The following is a 20,440-nucleotide window of genomic DNA, read 5'->3' as shown; positions in this document are numbered from 1 at the left end:
GTCACCCTAGGCTGAAGTAAGTCACTCTGTGGCAATGACACATGCAGTTTGACGAGCACAAAGCTGTGAAAGGCTTAAGCATGGGATCGTCTTGGATTTTAGTACCTAAATCTCAGAAGTCTCTACTAAGCATGTGAACCACAGTTTTCAAAGGCTTATTATAACTTGATGAAATTTGGGTCTGTTTTTATGTGGTAGCAAAAGGCACAAACCTGAAGTATGGTGAAGTTATTAGCAACTGAAAACTGGACTGTATGACAATTGATGTGCAACCTTAATAGGTGGAACTTAAACATATAGTCTCCTACACATGCACAGCTCATGGTTTGATTACTCTGCAGTTTTATATTACTGTAGTTTAGTACACACTTCATCTTATTTTTCATATTAAACAGGTTGAACTTCTCTACTCCAGACTAGAGTGGTGGCAGCATCTATAGTCTGGCATGGTTTTAGTTAGCTGGATGTCCACTTATCATGGGTGTAGACAAGTTTCCCATGGTCCCATAAATTCTGTTTAAAGCCACCAATTCTGGCTTTCAGTGTTCTGTGCTGTCATTTACCCCTAAATGTCTTCTAAGAGTCCAGTAAGAAGTGGAAGTGTTGGTAATTGCTGCTAGATAATACTGAACACCCGTGGTTCAGCAAATCCTCAGGTTTAGCACTGGGAGCGGAGGTGGGATAAGAGGTCCATGATGGTGCCCAACTAGAGAGGTTCAACCTGTACTTTAACTGGATAAGGTGAATTTACTAAACTCAGACTGATGAAGCAATTTATCACATTTGGAGAAGGTTGAAAAATGAATGCGACATTGTTCTGGAAATAGTTGTCATTCATGCTAACAGAGGGTAAAAATCTGAAAGTGTTTTAAGTCCTCTATATATAGAAGCTATAATATTTGATGAAATATTGTCATTAGATAGTGTCCCATGTAAGTCACAGCAGTATTGAGAACATTTAATTTGGGGACAGTTGGTGATCTTGACTAACTTCATTCAAGTTCCCTTCCACCACTACCAATATGGCCTATCAAACTCCAGAATCATTTATGAACCATTCAGGCTAAAAAAAAATTACAAAAGTTTAAAAAAAAAAAATCACACTTAAATTGGATTTATTTTAATACATTTTTCTATATTAAAGTCTAAACTTACTAAGTAGCACATATGTGAGGAAGTTTTAATGAAAGTCAAACAACTGAACTGGCAGAAGACATTGGTAAAGTGACTGGAACCAGAGTTTGCTGAAGTGCTAAACCAGCTTTTGACAAGCTCTTTTGTTAAGCCTCTTCCACAGGTGCAGAGACACAGATTTTTTTTTTCATTTCAGTTTATTCCGCTAGTTCAGTTCTGTGACTATTTCATTCAAATTAAAAACTTATGGGGAGCTGAAAAAGTAGGAAAGCTTGTATTCCCTTTTCCAATGTATGAATAAACCTGTGAAAATGACATCTACTTGTTCTAGAAAACTGAAGGACATAGTGACCAGAAACAATCTGCTAACTATAGATAATACTTCCTTAGTTTTACAGGCAGATCATAATTAGATAAAACTTTTATTCTGATGCATCGTACACTTAAAGTATTTTTATCCAATTAAAAAGCTAGTTTTATGCATTTTAAACACTAATTTCTACCCAAGTACAACTTGACTCAAATCACAACTAAAAAAGCAAGGCTAGTAAATAAGGAATGCATTCTGCATTTTCTAACAAAAAACATGTAAAAATTAAGTATCTATAGATGTTATGTTACATAATTTCTTAAATGCATATGATGTGCGCCTATTGGTCAGCAAAAAGTACCAATGTGTTATAACTTAATCTCTCTTTAGGAAAATTAAAAATACAATTGGAAAAAGGTTTAACAAGATTTTCTGGTTGATAATTTAAAATCATGATTTAAAAGGGTGATTAAAATGGCTGGAGTTAAAAACCAATCAACCCTGGAATGCAGGCTTTCTTATTGTGCTTTGTCAGTGGATGACAAATATTTCCTGAAATCCTCAAACTACTGATGTTTTAGTAAGTACCCCAATTGCTTTAGTATTTACAAGATAATGCTTGCACAGACTTGTATGTTACATCAGAATGAAGGAATGTTATAGTGCCAGATTACATTATCAGGAGGATGAGGAATTTATTTTCTCTATATATAAAAAAGTTTTTCCTGCCAGATGACAGAATGAAATCATCAGCATCAACAAGCTCTCAGGCAAAGCGAAAGCGGCCAGAAATAGGAGATAGACAAATATAGCATGCAGCCCCCTAGTATAGTTAAGTGGAAGTTTAGTAGCGGGAGCAAATCAAAACATTTTGGCGTTAGGTCAAACAAAAAGGTATTTTAAACTTGGCCATTTTGCTACAGAACAATCCTTGGAAACCATAGACCCATCTGACTCATTTCAAACAAGCAATACCTATACAAAGCACAATTGCAAGCAAAATCAATATAACTGGATTAGTGAATATAGATTTAACATTTAGCTACCCATTTACATATTTCTCAAAATAAGATCATTTCAATGCATCGCATGTACTTCATAACCAATTTTCTGCTAATGTTCTGCAAAACTTGGAAAAAGTATACTTTCCCTCAGATCTATAATGGAGAGTGCAAAAGTCCATCTGAAATGATTCTCAGTTTGTGAAAAAGCTTCTTGAATATTCTGGTTACTCATATATGTTACAATCTTTCCATTTTCTAACCCATAATTTATAGAAAGCAAATTACATAAACCATTAAACACAACTTATAGAAATGTTTCAATTGATTATCAAAGCTGAAGGACTAAATGTGACTGCTCATCAGGACACACCATATCCCATAAGAAATTAATTACCAGGGGGGGGGGGGGGGAAATCTAATTTTCATTCACTGGAATGCTATATAAATGTATGCTTTCATCTTTACCTATCATATTTGTGCTGACTGCTCATGTTTTATTTGCTCTACTAATGACCACAGATTTGATATTTTTGAACAGAGAATAAATATGGTGAAGTTTTCTGTATTTATGGTATCTGTCAAATAAATGGCTTGGAGTTTAAAAAAAATGAATCAACCCTGGAATTTTGTTTAGACCGTAGTGCCCCAAATGCTCTATAGTAGCAAAATGGTCATAATGTTCACCTCTCAAGCTATCGCTGGAACCAAAAAGCATGATCACCAGCAAAATCTTTAGGGGTCTGCAACAAACTATTAAGTGCAGTAATAATTACTGAGTATCAAATACTTAGTGAAAGGAGCAGTGTTAGTGGCATATGTTGAGTGTCTTCGATATTAATTGCTGAAAAGGAATCCAAGACTTCCAATCTGGTACTGGAAAGTTAATACAGAAAACTATATTAAAATGCAAGTCTGCATACATTAATGAGGGAATTTTTTTCAGCTGCGTAAATCAAATTCAAGTGAAGAATATATTCTGCACAGTCCAAAATGCTGACTATTAGTGGGACAGACATCAACTTATTTTCAGACGGATGATTTCTTTATCAGCTATTTTCACAAAACATTAATTGAAAGACTAGATATTAAGTTGTTTACTGTTTACATTTGAGAGTTCTTTGCAGTCAATTTCACTCCCTCTCCAGCATGAGAGTCAGTACAGCAGAAAGCAGCTTTATAAAAACAAGAGTATAGCTATAAAATTACATCTTGCTTAATACAGGTATAGGATGTGCAGCTATTTAAGCAACACTTTCATTTTCTTAAAGTTTCCAATGTTTTAATACCTCACCTGTTTAAAGTTAGTTTGGTCTGTAATTTATTATTCAGAGCTAGTCCAGATACATTTCTTTGGAAATTGATTAAGCTATCCTTTAGGTATAGTAATTGTTTTGATTTTTCATTTCAGAGATCTCCAGCCCACTAATTTGGCAATACCTGTTGGCACAGTTTATGGAGACAACATACTGGTTACCAAAATTAATGGAGATTGCCTATCTCCTAGAACTGGAAGGGACCTTGAAAGGTCATTGAGTCCAGTCCCCTGCCTTCACAGCAGGACCAAGTACCATCCCTGACTAATTTTTGACCCAAATCCCTAAATGGCCTCTGCAAGGATTGAGCTCACAACCCTGGGTTTAGCAGGCCAATGCTCAAACCACTGAGCTATCCCTCCCCCACCACTTGCACATAAATTTTTCTGCAACCATCACAATGTCAAAATAAACAGAAGTTTGCCACTTGTTTTAGATTTGCTAGGTTGAAATTGAAGTTTTCCAATTATTATTTCAGAAAGCTGACCTCTCACTTATGCTGGAAGAGGAAGATGCATACTTTACTCTATTTTACATTTACCATGTAAGACCAAAATAGAATCAAAATTAAGCTAACAATCTAAAGGATCCTGGTAACATGAATCTACACAAGTGCACCTTTTATAACTCCACATTTTGAACTTAACTGCTTACTTCCACAATGCCAGACACTGCAAAACTTAGTAAGCTTGATCATTAATTCATTAAATCCATCATTTCACTGCTTAATGCAATAAAGTTTTATTCTTTTTCAATGCACAGCAACAATTCCCAATAAGCAAGTCAAATATGATATTCACAGTTTAAGCCTCTTTACTCATCTGCATGAAACACATTTAAATGCTTATTTAAAGCAAAATATTTTCCCTTGTGACTTGCTTCAAACAGCTCAAGCACAGAAAAGCACAACATTAAAAAAAATGGACCTGTGTGACCTCACATCAAACACAGAAAGCCTAAGACCAGTGGTCCCCAACCTTTAGAGGCTCCCGGGTGCCTGGGGGCGGGGCCACTCACGCGCCGGGTGCCCGGGGGGTGGGGCCACGTGTCCTGGGGCACGCCAAGGGCGGGGATGCCCTTGCACCCGGCGCCAGCATGTGTCCCAGGGCTGGGGCCGGAGCCGCCCGAGCACCTTGTGCCGTGGGCCCGGGGCCGGAGCCGCCCGAGCGCTTTGTACCGTGGGCCCGGGGCCAGTGCCGCCACCCGAGCCGCGCGCCTGCGGCCGGCACTGGTGCCATGTGCCCGCATGTGCCCCGGGGCTGGGGCCGCCCGAGCGCCGCGCACCAGGCGCCAGTGCGTGGCATGCGCCTGGGGCCAGCGCCGGCCCAGGTTGTCGGCGGGCACACATAAATGCCCCAGCGGGCGCCATGGCGCCCACGGGCACCACATTGGGGACCACTGCCTAAGACCAAAGGAGTCTCTCAACAACAGATAAGAATAGTTATGATGGAAATCTTGCAATCTTTATTGAACAGCTTTCACTACAATGACCACCATGCCATAATAGGAAAAGAACATTAATGTAATGAATTTAAGTTTCTTTTATTAAAAGCACCATAAAAGTAAATTACACAGTTATAATAATATAATATAATATACCATCTCGTAGAACTGGGAGGGACCTTGAGAGGTCATCAAGTCCAGTCCCCCACTCTCACAGCAGGACCAAGTTCCATCCCTGACAGATTTGCCACAGACTCCTAAAAGGCCCCCTCAAGGATTGAATTCACAACCCTGGGTTTAGCAGGCCAATGCTCAAACCACTGAGCTATCCCTCCTCCCAGTTCTAAAGTACAGGCACTTCAATATTTACAAACTTGTTGAATTCAATTAAAAAATTTATTTTGTATGTAGAGACCAGTAATAGAGAAAGCAGCAAGCAGAGCAGAAACTAATTACATGAAAAATTAGATATATTTCAGTTGGATCTTGGATAAATAAAGACCATGCTTCTCCACCACTTAAATATATTTTCATGGATCAGTTGCTGACACTGCAAGTTAGTTATGGGTAAGGTTTTTATTTTTTAAAAGCTAAGGAATAACATAGCTATTTTAGCTTCTTAAGGTGCTTAAGCATGCATACTATAAATAATGAAAAGTCTTTCCCCAACAGAAAGCCAAATCCCTTATAATCTTGTCTTTTATGCTCTCAAATTCTTATATTTTTCAAGTGCTCAAACTATTAGAGTGCATATACATAAAATATTAATTAAATGCAACACCACTCATGTGGCAAGTATTGAGCCTTTTAATAATCAATCCCTTTTATCCTGTTCTCATTGACAGCCATACATGACTTATTGATAAAAAATATGAGCAGTTAATACCTGTGAGACTCTTGCTCTCCTTTCATTTTCTCTACTCTTGATAACATGTCATCTACTTTGAACATTTTCCTGTGGAAAAAAAATGAAATGAAGGTAATTATCATTTTTAGAGGTATTTCCTTTACACAATATTAACTGAAATAAAACATCCAACTATTAAAATTCAGTATACACAAACTTCTTCAAATACTAGTTTAGCTTGCTGTCCTAACTTCTCCCGCCTTAAGAGAGACCAAGAAGTCAAAGATAAGTGCTTGAAAAAAGTTGCGCATATCATGATCAGAGGACTAATCAATATCAGAAATTAAAATTATTAAATTATATTGCTCTATAAAATTTTATGTTTAAACACTTAAAAATATCAAGATTGCTAAATAGGAACCCATTCAAACTGCGGTACAAATATGTTTTACTAAAAATGATATTTAATATTGTTTAGAACAAAATCAACCTCTTAACAGTGACTGCAATACCAACCATCAGTATACAAATTTGTTCTTCCATTGTGCCAAATTAACCATCTTGAAAGATTAGAAATATGGTTATTACATGGTAAAAGCCAAGTTTATTTATACTGAATTCTCAACAGGGACGATTAATGGACATAATACAAAAGTAACGTATTCACTAATGGGTCAGTTGTAGGATTATTTCAGAGGAAAATGAGTTTACATTCTAAGGAATAATCTCACATTACATTTTTTCCCCCTCACTCTAAGATATTAACATCAAGCCATTCATCCTTTTCTATCTGATACAATTTTCAGCAATGGGCATTAAGTTGTAAACATTCTTGGGCAAAGGTTATTCAAAATTTTTCAGATGTATTCTTCTAATTCTCTTTATTAGGAAGAATAAAGTTCCATCCTGGATTACAGCAAGGTTCTTCATACTGAACTAGATTCTCATTAGGTTTCTAAAATCCTGTTTAATTGGTTACACATTTATCCATTTAATATTTAATTGGTTAACCAATTAAGGGGGGGTAGGCTGGAGCACACCTTACTCTCACCACATGGAAGGACTGCTCCAGTCTGGCTGCTCCAGTCCCTGCCTGCAGCACCTTCCGAAGACAGAGGCTGCTCCAGCTGGGCTGAAGCACCCCTGTTGAAACAGACCCCATGGAGAAGTTGCTCCAGCTCCCACAGGTTAACTGGAACCAAGGATGATAGTTACTGGTTACCTTTCACCCCCCTAATTCTCAGCATAAACACCCCCACTCACTAACCACAAGTACAGCTCCGCTTTTCATTTCTTCCTAGTCTAAGACAGACAGGTGAAGAAAAGAAAAAGAACACTGACTACAGGCAATGTTTTTCTGCCCAACACATGATTTCTTACTACCCTCTTTATGGTAAAGATGAAAGGTTAGTCTACAAGAGGCTTTTTTTTCTTCGACCAGAAGTTTCCTTCAGCAATAACAATGGTTAAGCTACCAGTGCAGACGGGGCTCCCAGAAGATACCATATTAACTAGCAAGTTGTGTAACTGTTCAGAACAAGTCTACACAAGACAATATATAGAGCTCCAAGTAGTTCTTATTGGTATGTCTGCACTTGTGCCCTTTCACAGCTACCAGCAAAGAAGTTGAACTTGTGGTTATGAACAGTGGGATATTTTTGGCAAAAGCCTCCATCAGACCTAAACAACAAGAGATCAGGATGTAAAACCAGAATGTCATTTTAAAGCAGTTAAATGAGCACTTTGTAGCTCTGAACTGATACACAATAAAGACGATTTTATAAAAGACTGGTGTGTAAACTAACATTCCCCAGCACGAGTATTTCCTTCAGTACTGTAGGTTTCAACAATAGCAACAAAATTCTCCACTTTTAGATTTAGAAAAGGTAATACCTGTATTTTGGAAGTCTTGTTTTGCTGACATTTCACTGACTAAATGGTCACCAATATTAATTTAGATGTCTGTACATTTAAAATGTTAAGTGGAGAATGGAGACAAACATGAAAGATAAGCGTGACATGGCAGTTTATCAAACTGTAATTTTGATTCTTAAGTGCACCGTAACTCCTTTATTCAAGTCTTACTGACATTCAAATAGCATTTCAAATATAAAAGCTGCTATTTCAGAATGTATCACCAACTGGGTCAAATGTAGTATTTATGAAATGGACAAATGTACAAGAGGTCTTCCCTGACATCCATATTTTTTTTTATAACTTGCAAATATAGTTTAATGCAATATTCTCAATATAACCATTTTATTAGCGTTAGCATAGTAGTGTATCCTACTCCAAATTTTTCATCTCATACTTTTTCTCCAGTTGCCTTTCTGAAACATTTACAAATTTAGCTCCAATTCAATTAATTTATTAAGGAGCTCTACATTGACATTTTCATATGTTTACAATGTTGCCAAAAATAAAGCTATTTAAAACCTTATATGAAGCTCCAGTTTGTTGTACAAAATCAAAGCATGAGCCACTGCAGTTTGTTAAGCTTGAGTAATTTTTTAGCTAAAAAGAGATTCATATTTTACTTATCAAACCCACAAAGTCATAATATTGGTCAAGCAACTCTCGACATACAAACTGCATTTCGTGCTGGTGACAGTGGATAAAAAAGAAAACTACCACTTTTCTGGTATAATTAATTCTAGAACACGAAACAGGAGATAATCCAGTCAAACTAAGGCTTGTGGTAACAAAGGGAACTATTTTCAATAGTGGTTCAACTGCACTTACTAAATAATGACCACATTCTCAGATGAGGGATTACCAAAACTAGCACTGCTACATTAGATTTGGGGGAAGAGAAGGTATTAAAAAGAGTTTAAAAAAAAAAAATCACACATACAAAACTAAAAGGGAAGAGAATAAAAATAATCAGATTTGGCACATGCCTTACTTAGGCCCTACCTATACTTATTTGAGATCGACGCTCCGGAGATCGACCATCTGGGGCTCATTTTATAGTGGATCTGGTAAGGATTAGGTATATGAACGGTCAACCAGCAGCCCAGCCGGAGCAGCCCACCCCTGTTAAAAGTAGTTAGGCCAGCTCCCTCCAGGGCTGGCTCCTGCCTAATCTGCCTCCCCCACCACCTCTGGGGGAGACATGGGGGCAGCAGAGGAGACACGCAAGGGGCCATATTAAAAGTCCTCTCTGTGGAGCCACCTCCACACCCACTCACCCCCATCCTGGCACTGAGGCAACAGTAGGGGAGGGAGGATGGAACAGAGGCAGTGGGGGGGGGGGGGAGGGGGAGAGAATAGTGGATGTGATTAATTGATAAACCCAAGTTTATCGATTCATCATGTAACTGACTACACGCTAACATCTCTAGTGTATACCTGGCTTTACAAGCATACCTTAACTCCTAATAAATGAAATGAACTATGGTCCAAGGGATAATCTGAAATACCATGTAAAGCAGTAATAAAAATTAAAGTTACTAATAGGGATGTTAAAAAGAGCGGGTAATTGTATAACCATTGAAAAAACCTTCAGCAGTTACACACACTGGAAGTGAAGTAGCACCATTACTAACTCAAATGTGCACACGGGCATGTGGGGTTAACATTAAAACACCAAACAAAACACAAACAAGATTTACCATTACTTGTAATTGGGATAAAAGCAAATTAGTTTAAGTGAAAACCTTGGCAATGCCCTTGTCTATGCTAATACAGCCAATACCAATTGTTGAATGAGGGCTATTCCTCAGCTAGACCAGGGTGGGCAATCATTTTTGAGCAGGGGCCACTTCAAAAATGTTTGAAGTATTTGCCCGTCACCCCAGAAGGGGCGGGGCCTCAAACGGAAGGGGTGGGGCCTTTAAATAGTAGGAGTTGAAAGGGTTTGCTGCCTCCCCATACCCCGCAGCTACCAGGCATCACAGCTCTTATCTCCAGCTAACCTTTCAATTCCTATTTAAAGGGCCCATTGCTCCTGGCCTTGCTGCTAGCCCACGGCCTGGGAGTCGGGGACACAGGAGCCCTTTCAACTGCTTCTATGTAATGAGCTTGCCTTCCCTGGGGCTGTTGCCTGCCAGCTATGGGGAAAGCGTGAACCCTTTAAATAAAAGAAGCTGAAAGGGCTCTCGTTTCCCTGGCTCCCAGGCAATGGGTTAGAGTGGGGCCAAGCTTGTGAGCCCTTTCAATTGCTTCTTTTTAAAGGCCTTGCGCTGGTTAGGTGGCTGCCCTTTTAATAAGAACAGTTAAAAGTGTTTGCAGCTCCGACGCCACTAACACATTGCCTGGGAGCCGGAGACGCGTGAGCCCTTTCAACTAAGGATGCAAATTGCAGTTAATTGACTAGTCGATAGAATTTCCATCCACTACTTGACTAGTCGATAGGCACTTCCGCATTCCTCCTTTGAAATGTACAAGAGCCCCTGCAAAAAACAGAAGTGATCCAGAGCTAGGCAAATTATTAGAGTCATGCAAGACTTCCATAAAAGGAAAGAGAAGAATAGAACAAAGATACAACATGAGAAGTATATTAAAAAAGACCAAGGTAGTTAATTGGGCACTCTGATTTACCTTGCCATAAGTGAGATACTAAATAAGCGAAACGACTGGACAGAGAATGCCTTTATGTGTAGACTTTCAAATCCAAACATAGCTTTTAGTTGAACAAGATACCTCATGCCTATATTGAGCTACGGATGTTAAATATTGATTATTTTACTAGTCAAGTAGTCAATGGAATTTCCATCAACTACTCGACTAGTCAATAGGCACTTCCACATTCCTCCTATGAAGTGTACAAGATGTACGTTTCAAAGCAAAAACGCCGGCATGGAACCCAGGATCGGCTGCGGATTCTGTGCGCTTTGAAATGCCACAACACACATTTAAAAGACAATAAAAATCGAACAGTAGGTCTTAATATTAAACCACAAGTTTTCCCCAACTTCTTTTATGTTAACATTTTCACAAAGATTATGAAACAAAACTGACTTAGTCCACTTATTTTATCAACTTGGTCACCCGTTCTGCACTAAATAGATCACAAACACACACAATATATGTTCAGTTAAAGACCAATTATAAATTAAAACAGCAGTATGACTTTCTTGGTAATTTCTAAGAAATTTAAACACTCCACATGAAATTTAAAAAAGTTTGAAAACTAGAAAGATTCATGCTTACTCTCTAACCTGCTGTCCAAGTGAACAAACACACACCCCAAAAACTAATTTTTGCTGGATTACAAACAGAATAAAAATCTGACACTATGTAATAAAACTAGGATGAAAATGTTACATTTCAAAAGATTTAACAAAATAAAACACAATATTGATTGATCCTTAATTAAATCCAAGTGAAGCTTTACTGAAAACTTCATTTGACACATTTCTCCCCTCCTGAATGACCTAAGTAATTTAGTTACTATTTGTCTGGCATTTTTGAGATTTGAGAGACCAGGGATATTAAGAACGAAGATGGCTATTACTGTGGTACGTAAATATATGCCGTTGCAGATGTTGCTTTATATTAATTATATATCACTGTATATCCAGCGCAATGGATAGGTAAATATCACAATGCTTAGCAATTGTTTATTTATAATAGCGAGAAGAAATAGGCCATGAGCTAGTTTTTCCATAAGTTCTATTAGCCAAGAACTAATGAATTCACTAAAATTTTCATCATGCTCAAGCTGTGTATACAAATTCCCCACACAGAAACCTCAGTCAATGAGATTTTCCACTCCCCCATTCTTAAAAAAATTCCTTTCAACCTTCTTGCTCCCTGCAATTACAGTGTCTGAGGAGGTAGTACATAAAGCACTAAGAGCTTAATTGATTGTACAGATTCATGTTGAATAAATAGTGGCAATTAGGGTCTCGCCTACAGGTTTGCTGGTACACATGTAGTGGCAGAGGTACACCAGCAATCCCCCCCCTTGCTGGAGATGCAGTTTATACCAGCAAGAGTTCTTTTAAACCATTTCTCTGAATGGAGTAAGTTATACTGGCAAAAGAACTTTTTTGCAGCTACAAAGTGCATGTACACTAGGGCTTTTGCTAGCATAGTTACTTTGGTCAAGAAAGGAGGGGCAGAAGTCACACTCCTGACAGGCATTGCAATGCTGGCAAAAATTTGTTTAGATGGGTCTTTTATTAGACCTATCAGCAAGGTTTAGGTGAAAACATATTTGTGATAGCCATCTTTAGCAGTTTAGTTGGGGGGAAATTTCCCTTGAACATTCAGAAATAGTTTAAATCTATTTTACTAGTTGGATTACATTTGTTTTCTTTATAAAATACACAGTATTAAACAGCTTTGCTCCTCCATCTTTCCTACATCTAATTACAGATTAAATTTCAATGGAGCAGATTACTTTTAAAAAACCTGAACTTTTTATCATAAATGAAATGGTCTCTAACCTATTCACTACATAGGGAAACAAGAGCTTTAAAACTAGATTTGAAAGGGTGGTATACTTTACCCTTAAATTACAGTTAATAAAGAGGTATTTGTTTCATATACAGAATCTGGGCATAACTTATACAGCTGAGGAATGAATTTTCGTATTATGAAACAGCAGCAAATAATGCTTAATGTACATGCAAAACACCACTTGTAGTTGCTTGGCAACAAACAAGAGGCATAAAAAAAAAAAAAAAAACAAGTTTCAGGTAATAGAGGGGAGACATTTTAACTACCCAGAATGAAGACACATGATAGTTTTCACAATGCAAATCTCTTCTTGCATATGAAGTACAGTTTGCTTGGTATATCTAGAAGATATCAATATGATTTAGGCTGAGACATGGTAGTCTTTGGTATAGGACCGATTGCCTAAATGCCATTGGAAAACTTGTGGGAAAAGGAGAATAGCAGTATGAACCTAAGATCTGGATCTCTTAACACCAAAGCAGCCTGAATAAACAGTAAACATTATTTCTTGAAGTCAGGCTTTACCCAAGTTCAGAACAATTAACAGGGAATGTCAAGATAAATTATCCAACCCACTGCAGTAACAGTCTGAGAATAGAAAAAACCAGCAACTACAACATGCTTCCACTTCACCCCTTATTAGGAGAGTAACTTTGATTTTAGGAAAGAATTATGGGTTGTAGGTGTAGATTTTTTTAAACTCTTTTCTGTTCACTGGCAATAAGTGGAAAGGAACTATACAAGCTATAGAGTAAGAAATTACACTAAATACTGGTTCTTCACTAAATCAAAAGGAGAATGCAGAACACCACCTACTCAGAACTAACATGTAAATTATATTTTTCTTGGATCAATGAGAACAGGCTTATATTTGATTTATTTACTGCCTACAGAATAGGGATGTGAATGAGTAACCAGGAAACATCACTCTTACCCGGTAAGCATCACTGGGTAACAGTTAACTTGTTCTCCAGGAGCTAGCAACCCACCTCGCATATCTGGGACTGGGAGCTCCACAGGCTGGAGCAGTCTCCCACCAGGGATCCCACTTGGTTCATTAACTGATTAATTGGGATTTTACATCCCTACTACAAAACCATGTTTTATATTCCTTAAAACACCCATCATTACAAGTGTTTCATTCCATGCTTTTCTCAAGACATATACACTTGGTTAAAATATCTTAATGCATTAAGCAGTATAAATGTTGGCTGCTAACTAGCCATAGAATAATGACCTGCTGTCTGACTAAGGAAATCACTAAAAGAATTTGAAATTATAAGCTAAAAATTTATAATGCTGTGTCTTTCATCCAGAGCAATCTAAGCACTTCAGCCTTCAGAGAACTGCAAATATCCTTCGTTAAAAGGCACTATTGGTTTACCATATGATAAAACCAGAACCCTAGTACTGAATCATATGCAACAATTTTAAAGAAAAGATATGGCTTTAGACACTTTAAGAATTTTTTTTATCTAAAGCTAGAGCACTAATTTCAACTGACTATTGCACAAAACAGCTTTCAAAACAATTACAGAAAAATAATGCAGATATAGTTTCCTACAAAAGTAGCTTAAGCAGACTTCCCAACATGTTCAGCTATGCTAACCTGGCAATATTCTTTAAAAAAATATGTATCGTCTTTCTAGTCAGAATTTATTAGATTCATGTAATAAAGCATAATTGGGTCTATACCTTGAAAATTGGGCCTTCATCCATCTCCCTCTTGTTTAACAGAAATGTATCGAGAATTTAGACTGACTCATATGTCTAGCTTTCATATTTAAGTATTTCTAAGGAAAACAATGAAAATATTCCCATACGTAAAGTTAAGCATGTGCTGATTGTTGGCAGAATGAGTTATAAATACAACTCATTTATAAACATGCACTTTTTTCCTGAAACCTGGATTTTAAAACTGAGTTGATGCGTGAATCTTTAACTTAAAAAATAACTCATGCCTCACATTGCATCTGAAAAGACCAATACATTCTGTCCAGCTGCTCCATTTCTCTTTTGCTCTTTAATCAGTTAACATTAGCCTATTAAGAATAATTTTCAAATAGAATAAAATTACCTTCTGATATTTGTTCGGGAGTTTCTGTGGGACATATATGTGAGAGTTCTGTGCAAAAATATTGGCTGCAAAGAAATTGAAAAAATAATTAAAATGCACAAGTTGGAAATTCCTGCAAATTCAAAATAAAGAAAGAGACTAAAATCAACAATTACTCACTGCTATGAGATTCCGGGTACGTAGAAATCTATATATCTGTGTTGGTTCTACAGGAAAGAAATACACATTATTCACTGTATCTGATTCTCCCCTCCCCCAAAAAACCCCACCAAAACCTAAGCTCACATGCAAATACTGAAAATTTACAGACAATCCTAAATGTTTCACTTATACATTTTTAAAAACTATTTAGCTTAATAGTACCTAAGTGACAACTATGATGTATAAATCAATTCAGATTAACAGCATCTTAAATAGTTTCAAATTTAAATTCAGATTAACAGCTACTGTTATCTGTAGTATGACCCACATCTTACAGCATACATCACAACCATGAAAACTTCAGCAAACTCTGAATTATCTTTTGATTTTTCATCAAAAGATCTAGTCCCTGTGCTACCTTAGCTCCTTCAGAAGGTGAGCAGAGGAAGAAAACAGCTAAGAAAGTAAATCCGAAGTATTCTTTAACCATAAGCAAATTGTCTGTTCACCTCCACCCCCCAAAAATCTGTGCATCTGATATATAGCTTAGTCTGCTATTAATGTATCAGACAAATTCAGGTTTTTTCTTTGCAATAAAGCGCACACACATCCTTTGTCAATAATTATATGTCAAAAAAAGTATTAATGTAGAGTGGTAATCAATTACCTCTGAAACTCATTGTACATATAAAATGCCAGATATAAAATGGCTTTAGACCAGGACAGAAATGTCAAAAAGCTCATGTCCACAGAATGGGAAAAATGTTAACTTTAGCTAATTAACATCTGCTTCAACAGCAAGTCAGTTTTACCATAACTTAGTACTGGTTGATGACAATGGGTATAATACTCCATAATCACACCGAATACTATCTTCTTTTAGATATAATGTTTGGTAATCACCAATATAAAGACTAAGTCTTGTCTACATGGTGACTACAGTATACAGGTGTCATTTTAAACCAACAAAATTAAACCAGTTCCAAGTTAACCTAAACTGAAAACAGAGTTTGTTTTGTGTGAGTCAATTAAGAATTGATTTTAGCTAACTAGAAATAATCCACTTAAACTGAAATAAGAATATTCACTAATTTAACACAAATGGAGAAAATATAAAGGAATTCAGTTTGCTCTAACTCGTGTCCCACTCTGTCCCCCACAAGATTTTTAGAAGTAGAGGAGCTAGCCATTTCAATATATTAAAATAAGGTTTGGTTTTTTATATTTTAGATTTTTATACTCCTGGAACACAATTTGTTCTAGTGACTGGAAGTTATATTGTCGTTTAATTATGAAAATTGCAAATGAACAAGGCTAAGCTCTACAAAAAGCATTCTCTTCATTTATTTTCACAAATGTAATTCAGTTTATGCAAGTATTTTAGAAATCATCAATTCAACAAAGCCTTTAGTGAGCTCCATCCTGAATTCTGTATATCCTAACTGAAAAAATTCACATAATAAAATCTGGTCATAATAAAGGTTTTACTATGCTTCAAACCAAGTTAAAAAACAGAATAGAAGGCAAAAGATCAAGGGAAGGACATACAGTAGAACAAATATTTTGTCATCACCATTCATGTAGGATAATCTTTAACACCTCAGCAAAACAAAAGTAAAACATAACTACCCATATAGAAAGACGTGAAAAAACAAGCACTCTCAAAAATGTAGTGCTACATTTAAAAACAGATCATGACTTTATGAATTTAAACTCTGACTCGCTCATGAAATGAGTGAGTGAAGAAACACACAATGTAACTATTTTAGACACCTTTCCAAGAATACCTATTAAACCACATATTCTACAATCTATAATACTGTCAAGTAAAAGCCAAAATAAGTTATCCTTAAAACAGACAAAATCCACACAAGTGTTCCTGATATTCACCACTGCTAGGTTATACATTAAATAAAATTATTAGGATTTATGTATTCTTCTCGAATTAGCACTATAAAACTGAATTCACAATAAGACACTAAAGTAAACTTCATACACTATTATTTATTTCTACTCATTACATACCCAAATCTAAAGCCATCTTCTCAAGTAGTTAGAGCAGGAACTGGGAGCAACCATTCTGGGTTATATTCTCAGCTCTTCCACTGATTACTTGTGATCATGAGCAAGTCACTTAATCCTCCCTACATCACTTGACTTAATACAGTATTCACCATCCTTTCATCTGCATTAATGGGGTTAATTAACAGTTGTAGAGAATTTGCAGTCACCCCCTCAAGACTCCACACACAAAAACTAAACTATTATTACAAGTAACTGCAATGGTGACAAGCTCACCTCAAAACAATCTCTCTATTTAGTATTTTAATTTTTCCTTCAAACAGTGTACACAGCAGAGCTTGGCATACTAGAGTACAATGTAAAAGTTAATAATTGCACTGGATATTTTGACCAAGCTTCTGTGAGTAACTCTATCCTGTATCCAAAGGAACTCTCTGCCTATCTGGAATCCCCCTGGGGGGGGGGGGGGACCACTTCAATTTCAAATTAAAAACCCTCAATCTAATTCTCTTTCACACATAGGAGCAAAATATAGTCTCCATAGGATCACAATGCTCTCAACAGCCTAAGACGCAAATATTAGCAAAAGAGATGGAGCATAAATCGAAGGGGCACAAATACCCCCCCTCTCCCGCCCAAGAAGCGTCCTCGGGATGGGAAAGAGAAAAAATAAATCACCTTTGAAGTCTTCCCATTTAATACATTTCCAAAAGGCTAAATTCACAGCCTAGAAGGCGCTTGAGCAGAGGACGGATATCTTATGCACCGTGCACCCGAAAGCGGCCCCGAACCTGAAGAAGGCTCCTGCCACATCGGGCTGACCCGCATCCCTGCCACCCCCATCCCCACTTCCGTTCCGTGCTACGAACCTCTCCAGCCCCCGGATCTTCTCCCTCCGGGAAGTCCGGCCCAGGGTTCACGTCCCCCCACACGGTAGGATCTTGTTTCCTCCCCCCCATATCTCCCTTTACCCGCCATCATGCACCCCGATATCAACCCTGCGCATCCCCGGAGCCTCCTCTTCCCCGAAACCCTTCCGCTCCCTGCCTACGGCCGCTCCCGGTACTCACTCTCGAAGGCCTGCAGGAAGAGCTCGTGGTCGGCCTGGATCTGCTCCATCTTCGGCTTCTTCACGGGGGGCAACGCTGCAGCCGCCGCAGCCGCCGCCGAGGAGGCCGAGGAGCCTCCCGAGTAACCGCTTCCTCCTCCTCCTCCGCCACCTCCTGCAACGCCACCGGATTTACCGCCCGGAGCTGCCGCAGCCGCGGAGCCTCCAAAGCCCCCGCCGCCGCCGCCGCCTCCACCGCCTGCTCCGGCGGCGCCGCCAGTAGAGCCCGAGCTGGGCCCTGCGCCTCCACCGTGCTTTTGAGGAGCCATGGGCCTCACTCCGGAGCGGGCCCCGGCGGGCCAGAGACCGAGCGAGGAGGGAGGGAGGCGGCTAGGGCGGGCGGGGACAGGAGGGGGGAGGGGAAGCACCGAGCTCCAACTCCTCTAAGTCTCCTCCGCTCCGTTCTCCTCAGCTCTACCACCGACCAGCCGAACCCGACGCCAACACCGCGCCCGCCTCCCCCACATGCCCATTGGCTCCGAGGATGGCGCCGCACGGCCTGATTGGCCGGCGGTGGTCCCGCCTCTGCGTGACGCAGAGATGGTTCTGGAAGAGTTTGGTTGGTCGGTGCGCTTCGCCGCTCGGCGCTTTCCCCCTCCCCCTCCTTTGAACTGAATTCGCGGGAAAGGGCCGCTCGCTCCCCCTTGCTCTGCGAACCGCGGAGCATGCTGGGTAAGCGTTGGCTGCCTGAAGCCTACCGACGCCTCGCCAGCGATCCCTGCGGTGTCTCGTGCCTACCCTGTCAATCAGCCAGTAGCCGCCCCGCGGGGTGTCCCCTCAGAGCGGTCCTGCTCTGCCCTACTGCAGCGCCCCTCTGCCGATCCCAGCCCAGCCCAATAGGGTCCCCCAACTCCTCCAGCCCCAGATTTTCCCCGGCAGCTGCCTCCCTCCATCCTCGTGCCAAATGCCCTCTTCTCGGCACCAGCTCCATCAGATGCTCTTCGTCGCCACTGCCTCCACCCCCCACACCGCCACCCCCTGTCCCCTCCACCCGCTCGCTCGCTCCCCTGCGCTGCCCCGCAGCATGACCTCTGGGAGGTTTCCTCGGATTAAAAACTTCAGACGCGCCAAAACGAAGATGAATGAGTTGAAATAACTCAAGAGGAGTTCAAATTGATTTGAACGCAGGGACCGGATCAGAGCTGTAGTCTCCCCAAATCCAGGGATACTGGATGTCTCACAGGAAGGGGCGAGAAAGAATCTGTCCCCTCCACAAACTAAATATTCCCCTTGGTTTTTGTTTTCTATCTCCCCACCTTTCTTTGCTAAAGGAGGTAAAAATCACGAGGAAAATGTTGTGTGACTGCACTTATTTCCCTATTTACTACAGGGCCACACTACAATTACTCACTTATGTATAGTTAAGTGCATAAATCCGGTTATATAGAGCCATCAGAAAAAGCACGCCCTTTATGTGATAAAATCAGATAATGCACCTTTTAACATTAAAACAAATTCACTGAAATAATCAGGTGCAATTCCATTTACTTTATTCAGTAGTGTTACTCCCACTTATTAGCAGTGTGGTTGGCTCAGCATATTAGTTTTCATGGTCATCCAACCCTATTCCCTATCTCTTGAGAAATTAAACATACTGACAACTGATGATATGAGAGAGAAAAGCCACCTGGTTAAAAATGTACTACCCAGGAAATATAACCTTGAATTTTGTTACAGCCAATAACTAGATCCTCAGCTGTTGCATTCATATGGTTCTCTTTTTTAAAAAACTTAATGCTTATGTAAAAAAGTAGAACTGTGTTACAAATAAATTTGTCAAATTACTGACCCCATGACATCAAGTCCAACTGTATTAAAACATGCAATACAATGCCACAGGGGAGAATTCTAACGTAATATTGCAAATTGATTATGTATTGATAACTGTATTTTAATAATTTACTTATATTGCCTATATTTGTATAAAAACTTGGCAGCAAGTGTAATACAAAAGCAAAGCTACTGTCCTTTCTTGCTTCCCTTTCCAAATCCATGCAATTGTCTCATGTTTTTCTGTGACATTTTTTAACAAAAATGAAGATTTAAAAATGAAAGTTTTGAATAATATTCAAATCCTATAATAAACATAGAGAGTACATATCAAGAAAGGCAAAGGGAATTTAGTTCACTGAAGAGACATTTTTGTTTAAAGTATCCAGGAATGATTGTAAAAATACATTAAAATATTGTTTTTAAATATTATAAGAATAGATTGGTAGTGTCCTTTTACCTGGTTCCTTTTTTCTCTTTACTTTTTTCTCCTTTACTACTTCTTATATACCATCATAACATATATTTCCTCTTTCAATTTCTGTATGTTAATTTTTAATTACTTTCAGCTTTTTTCTCCAACACCATTCGCCTTTCCTCCTTTTTTTCTTCAAAATTGTTCCTTTTGTAATTATTTAGCTTCTTTATTTCCTTTCTTATTTGCTCCCATTTTTATTAGATGCTGACATTTTCTGAAAACAGTCTTTGCCCCTCTCAGTATAATTTTTGTCATTTAATGTTTATTTCTCTTTATTCTTATTATTTAATTTAAAATTTTACTCCATCTGTCACTGCTATGTCTTTGGTCTCTCTATATCTCCTTCTTTCTCTTCTTCCTCCCTTCCCACCTTTGGCCTTGTGGT

At 38.7% G+C, this 20,440-nt stretch overlaps 1 protein-coding gene across 1 annotated transcript in view; it reads right to left on the bottom strand.

Moving 5' to 3' along the window:
* Positions 1–18,264, bottom strand: part of SUZ12 (SUZ12 polycomb repressive complex 2 subunit) — a 62,590-nt gene extending 44,326 nt beyond the window's left edge. The window contains exons 1-4 of the mRNA XM_025185700.2: positions 17,770–18,264; positions 14,696–14,742; positions 14,537–14,601; positions 6,091–6,159 (exon numbers count right to left, since the gene is read on the bottom strand). Coding sequence (XP_025041485.2) covers positions 6,091–6,159; positions 14,537–14,601; positions 14,696–14,742; positions 17,770–18,076 — 488 coding nt within the window. The 5' untranslated portion in view covers positions 18,077–18,264. The remainder of the gene's footprint in view (positions 1–6,090; positions 6,160–14,536; positions 14,602–14,695; positions 14,743–17,769) is intronic.
* Positions 18,265–20,440: the final 2,176 nt, after the last annotated feature.

The sequence above is a fragment of the Pelodiscus sinensis genome, chromosome 20, assembly GCF_049634645.1.
Source record: "Pelodiscus sinensis isolate JC-2024 chromosome 20, ASM4963464v1, whole genome shotgun sequence".
In the NCBI taxonomy this organism is placed as follows: domain Eukaryota; kingdom Metazoa; phylum Chordata; order Testudines; family Trionychidae; genus Pelodiscus; species Pelodiscus sinensis.
The sequence above is the reverse complement of the archived record's forward strand: the minus strand, read 5'-3'. Positions and strand labels throughout refer to the sequence as shown.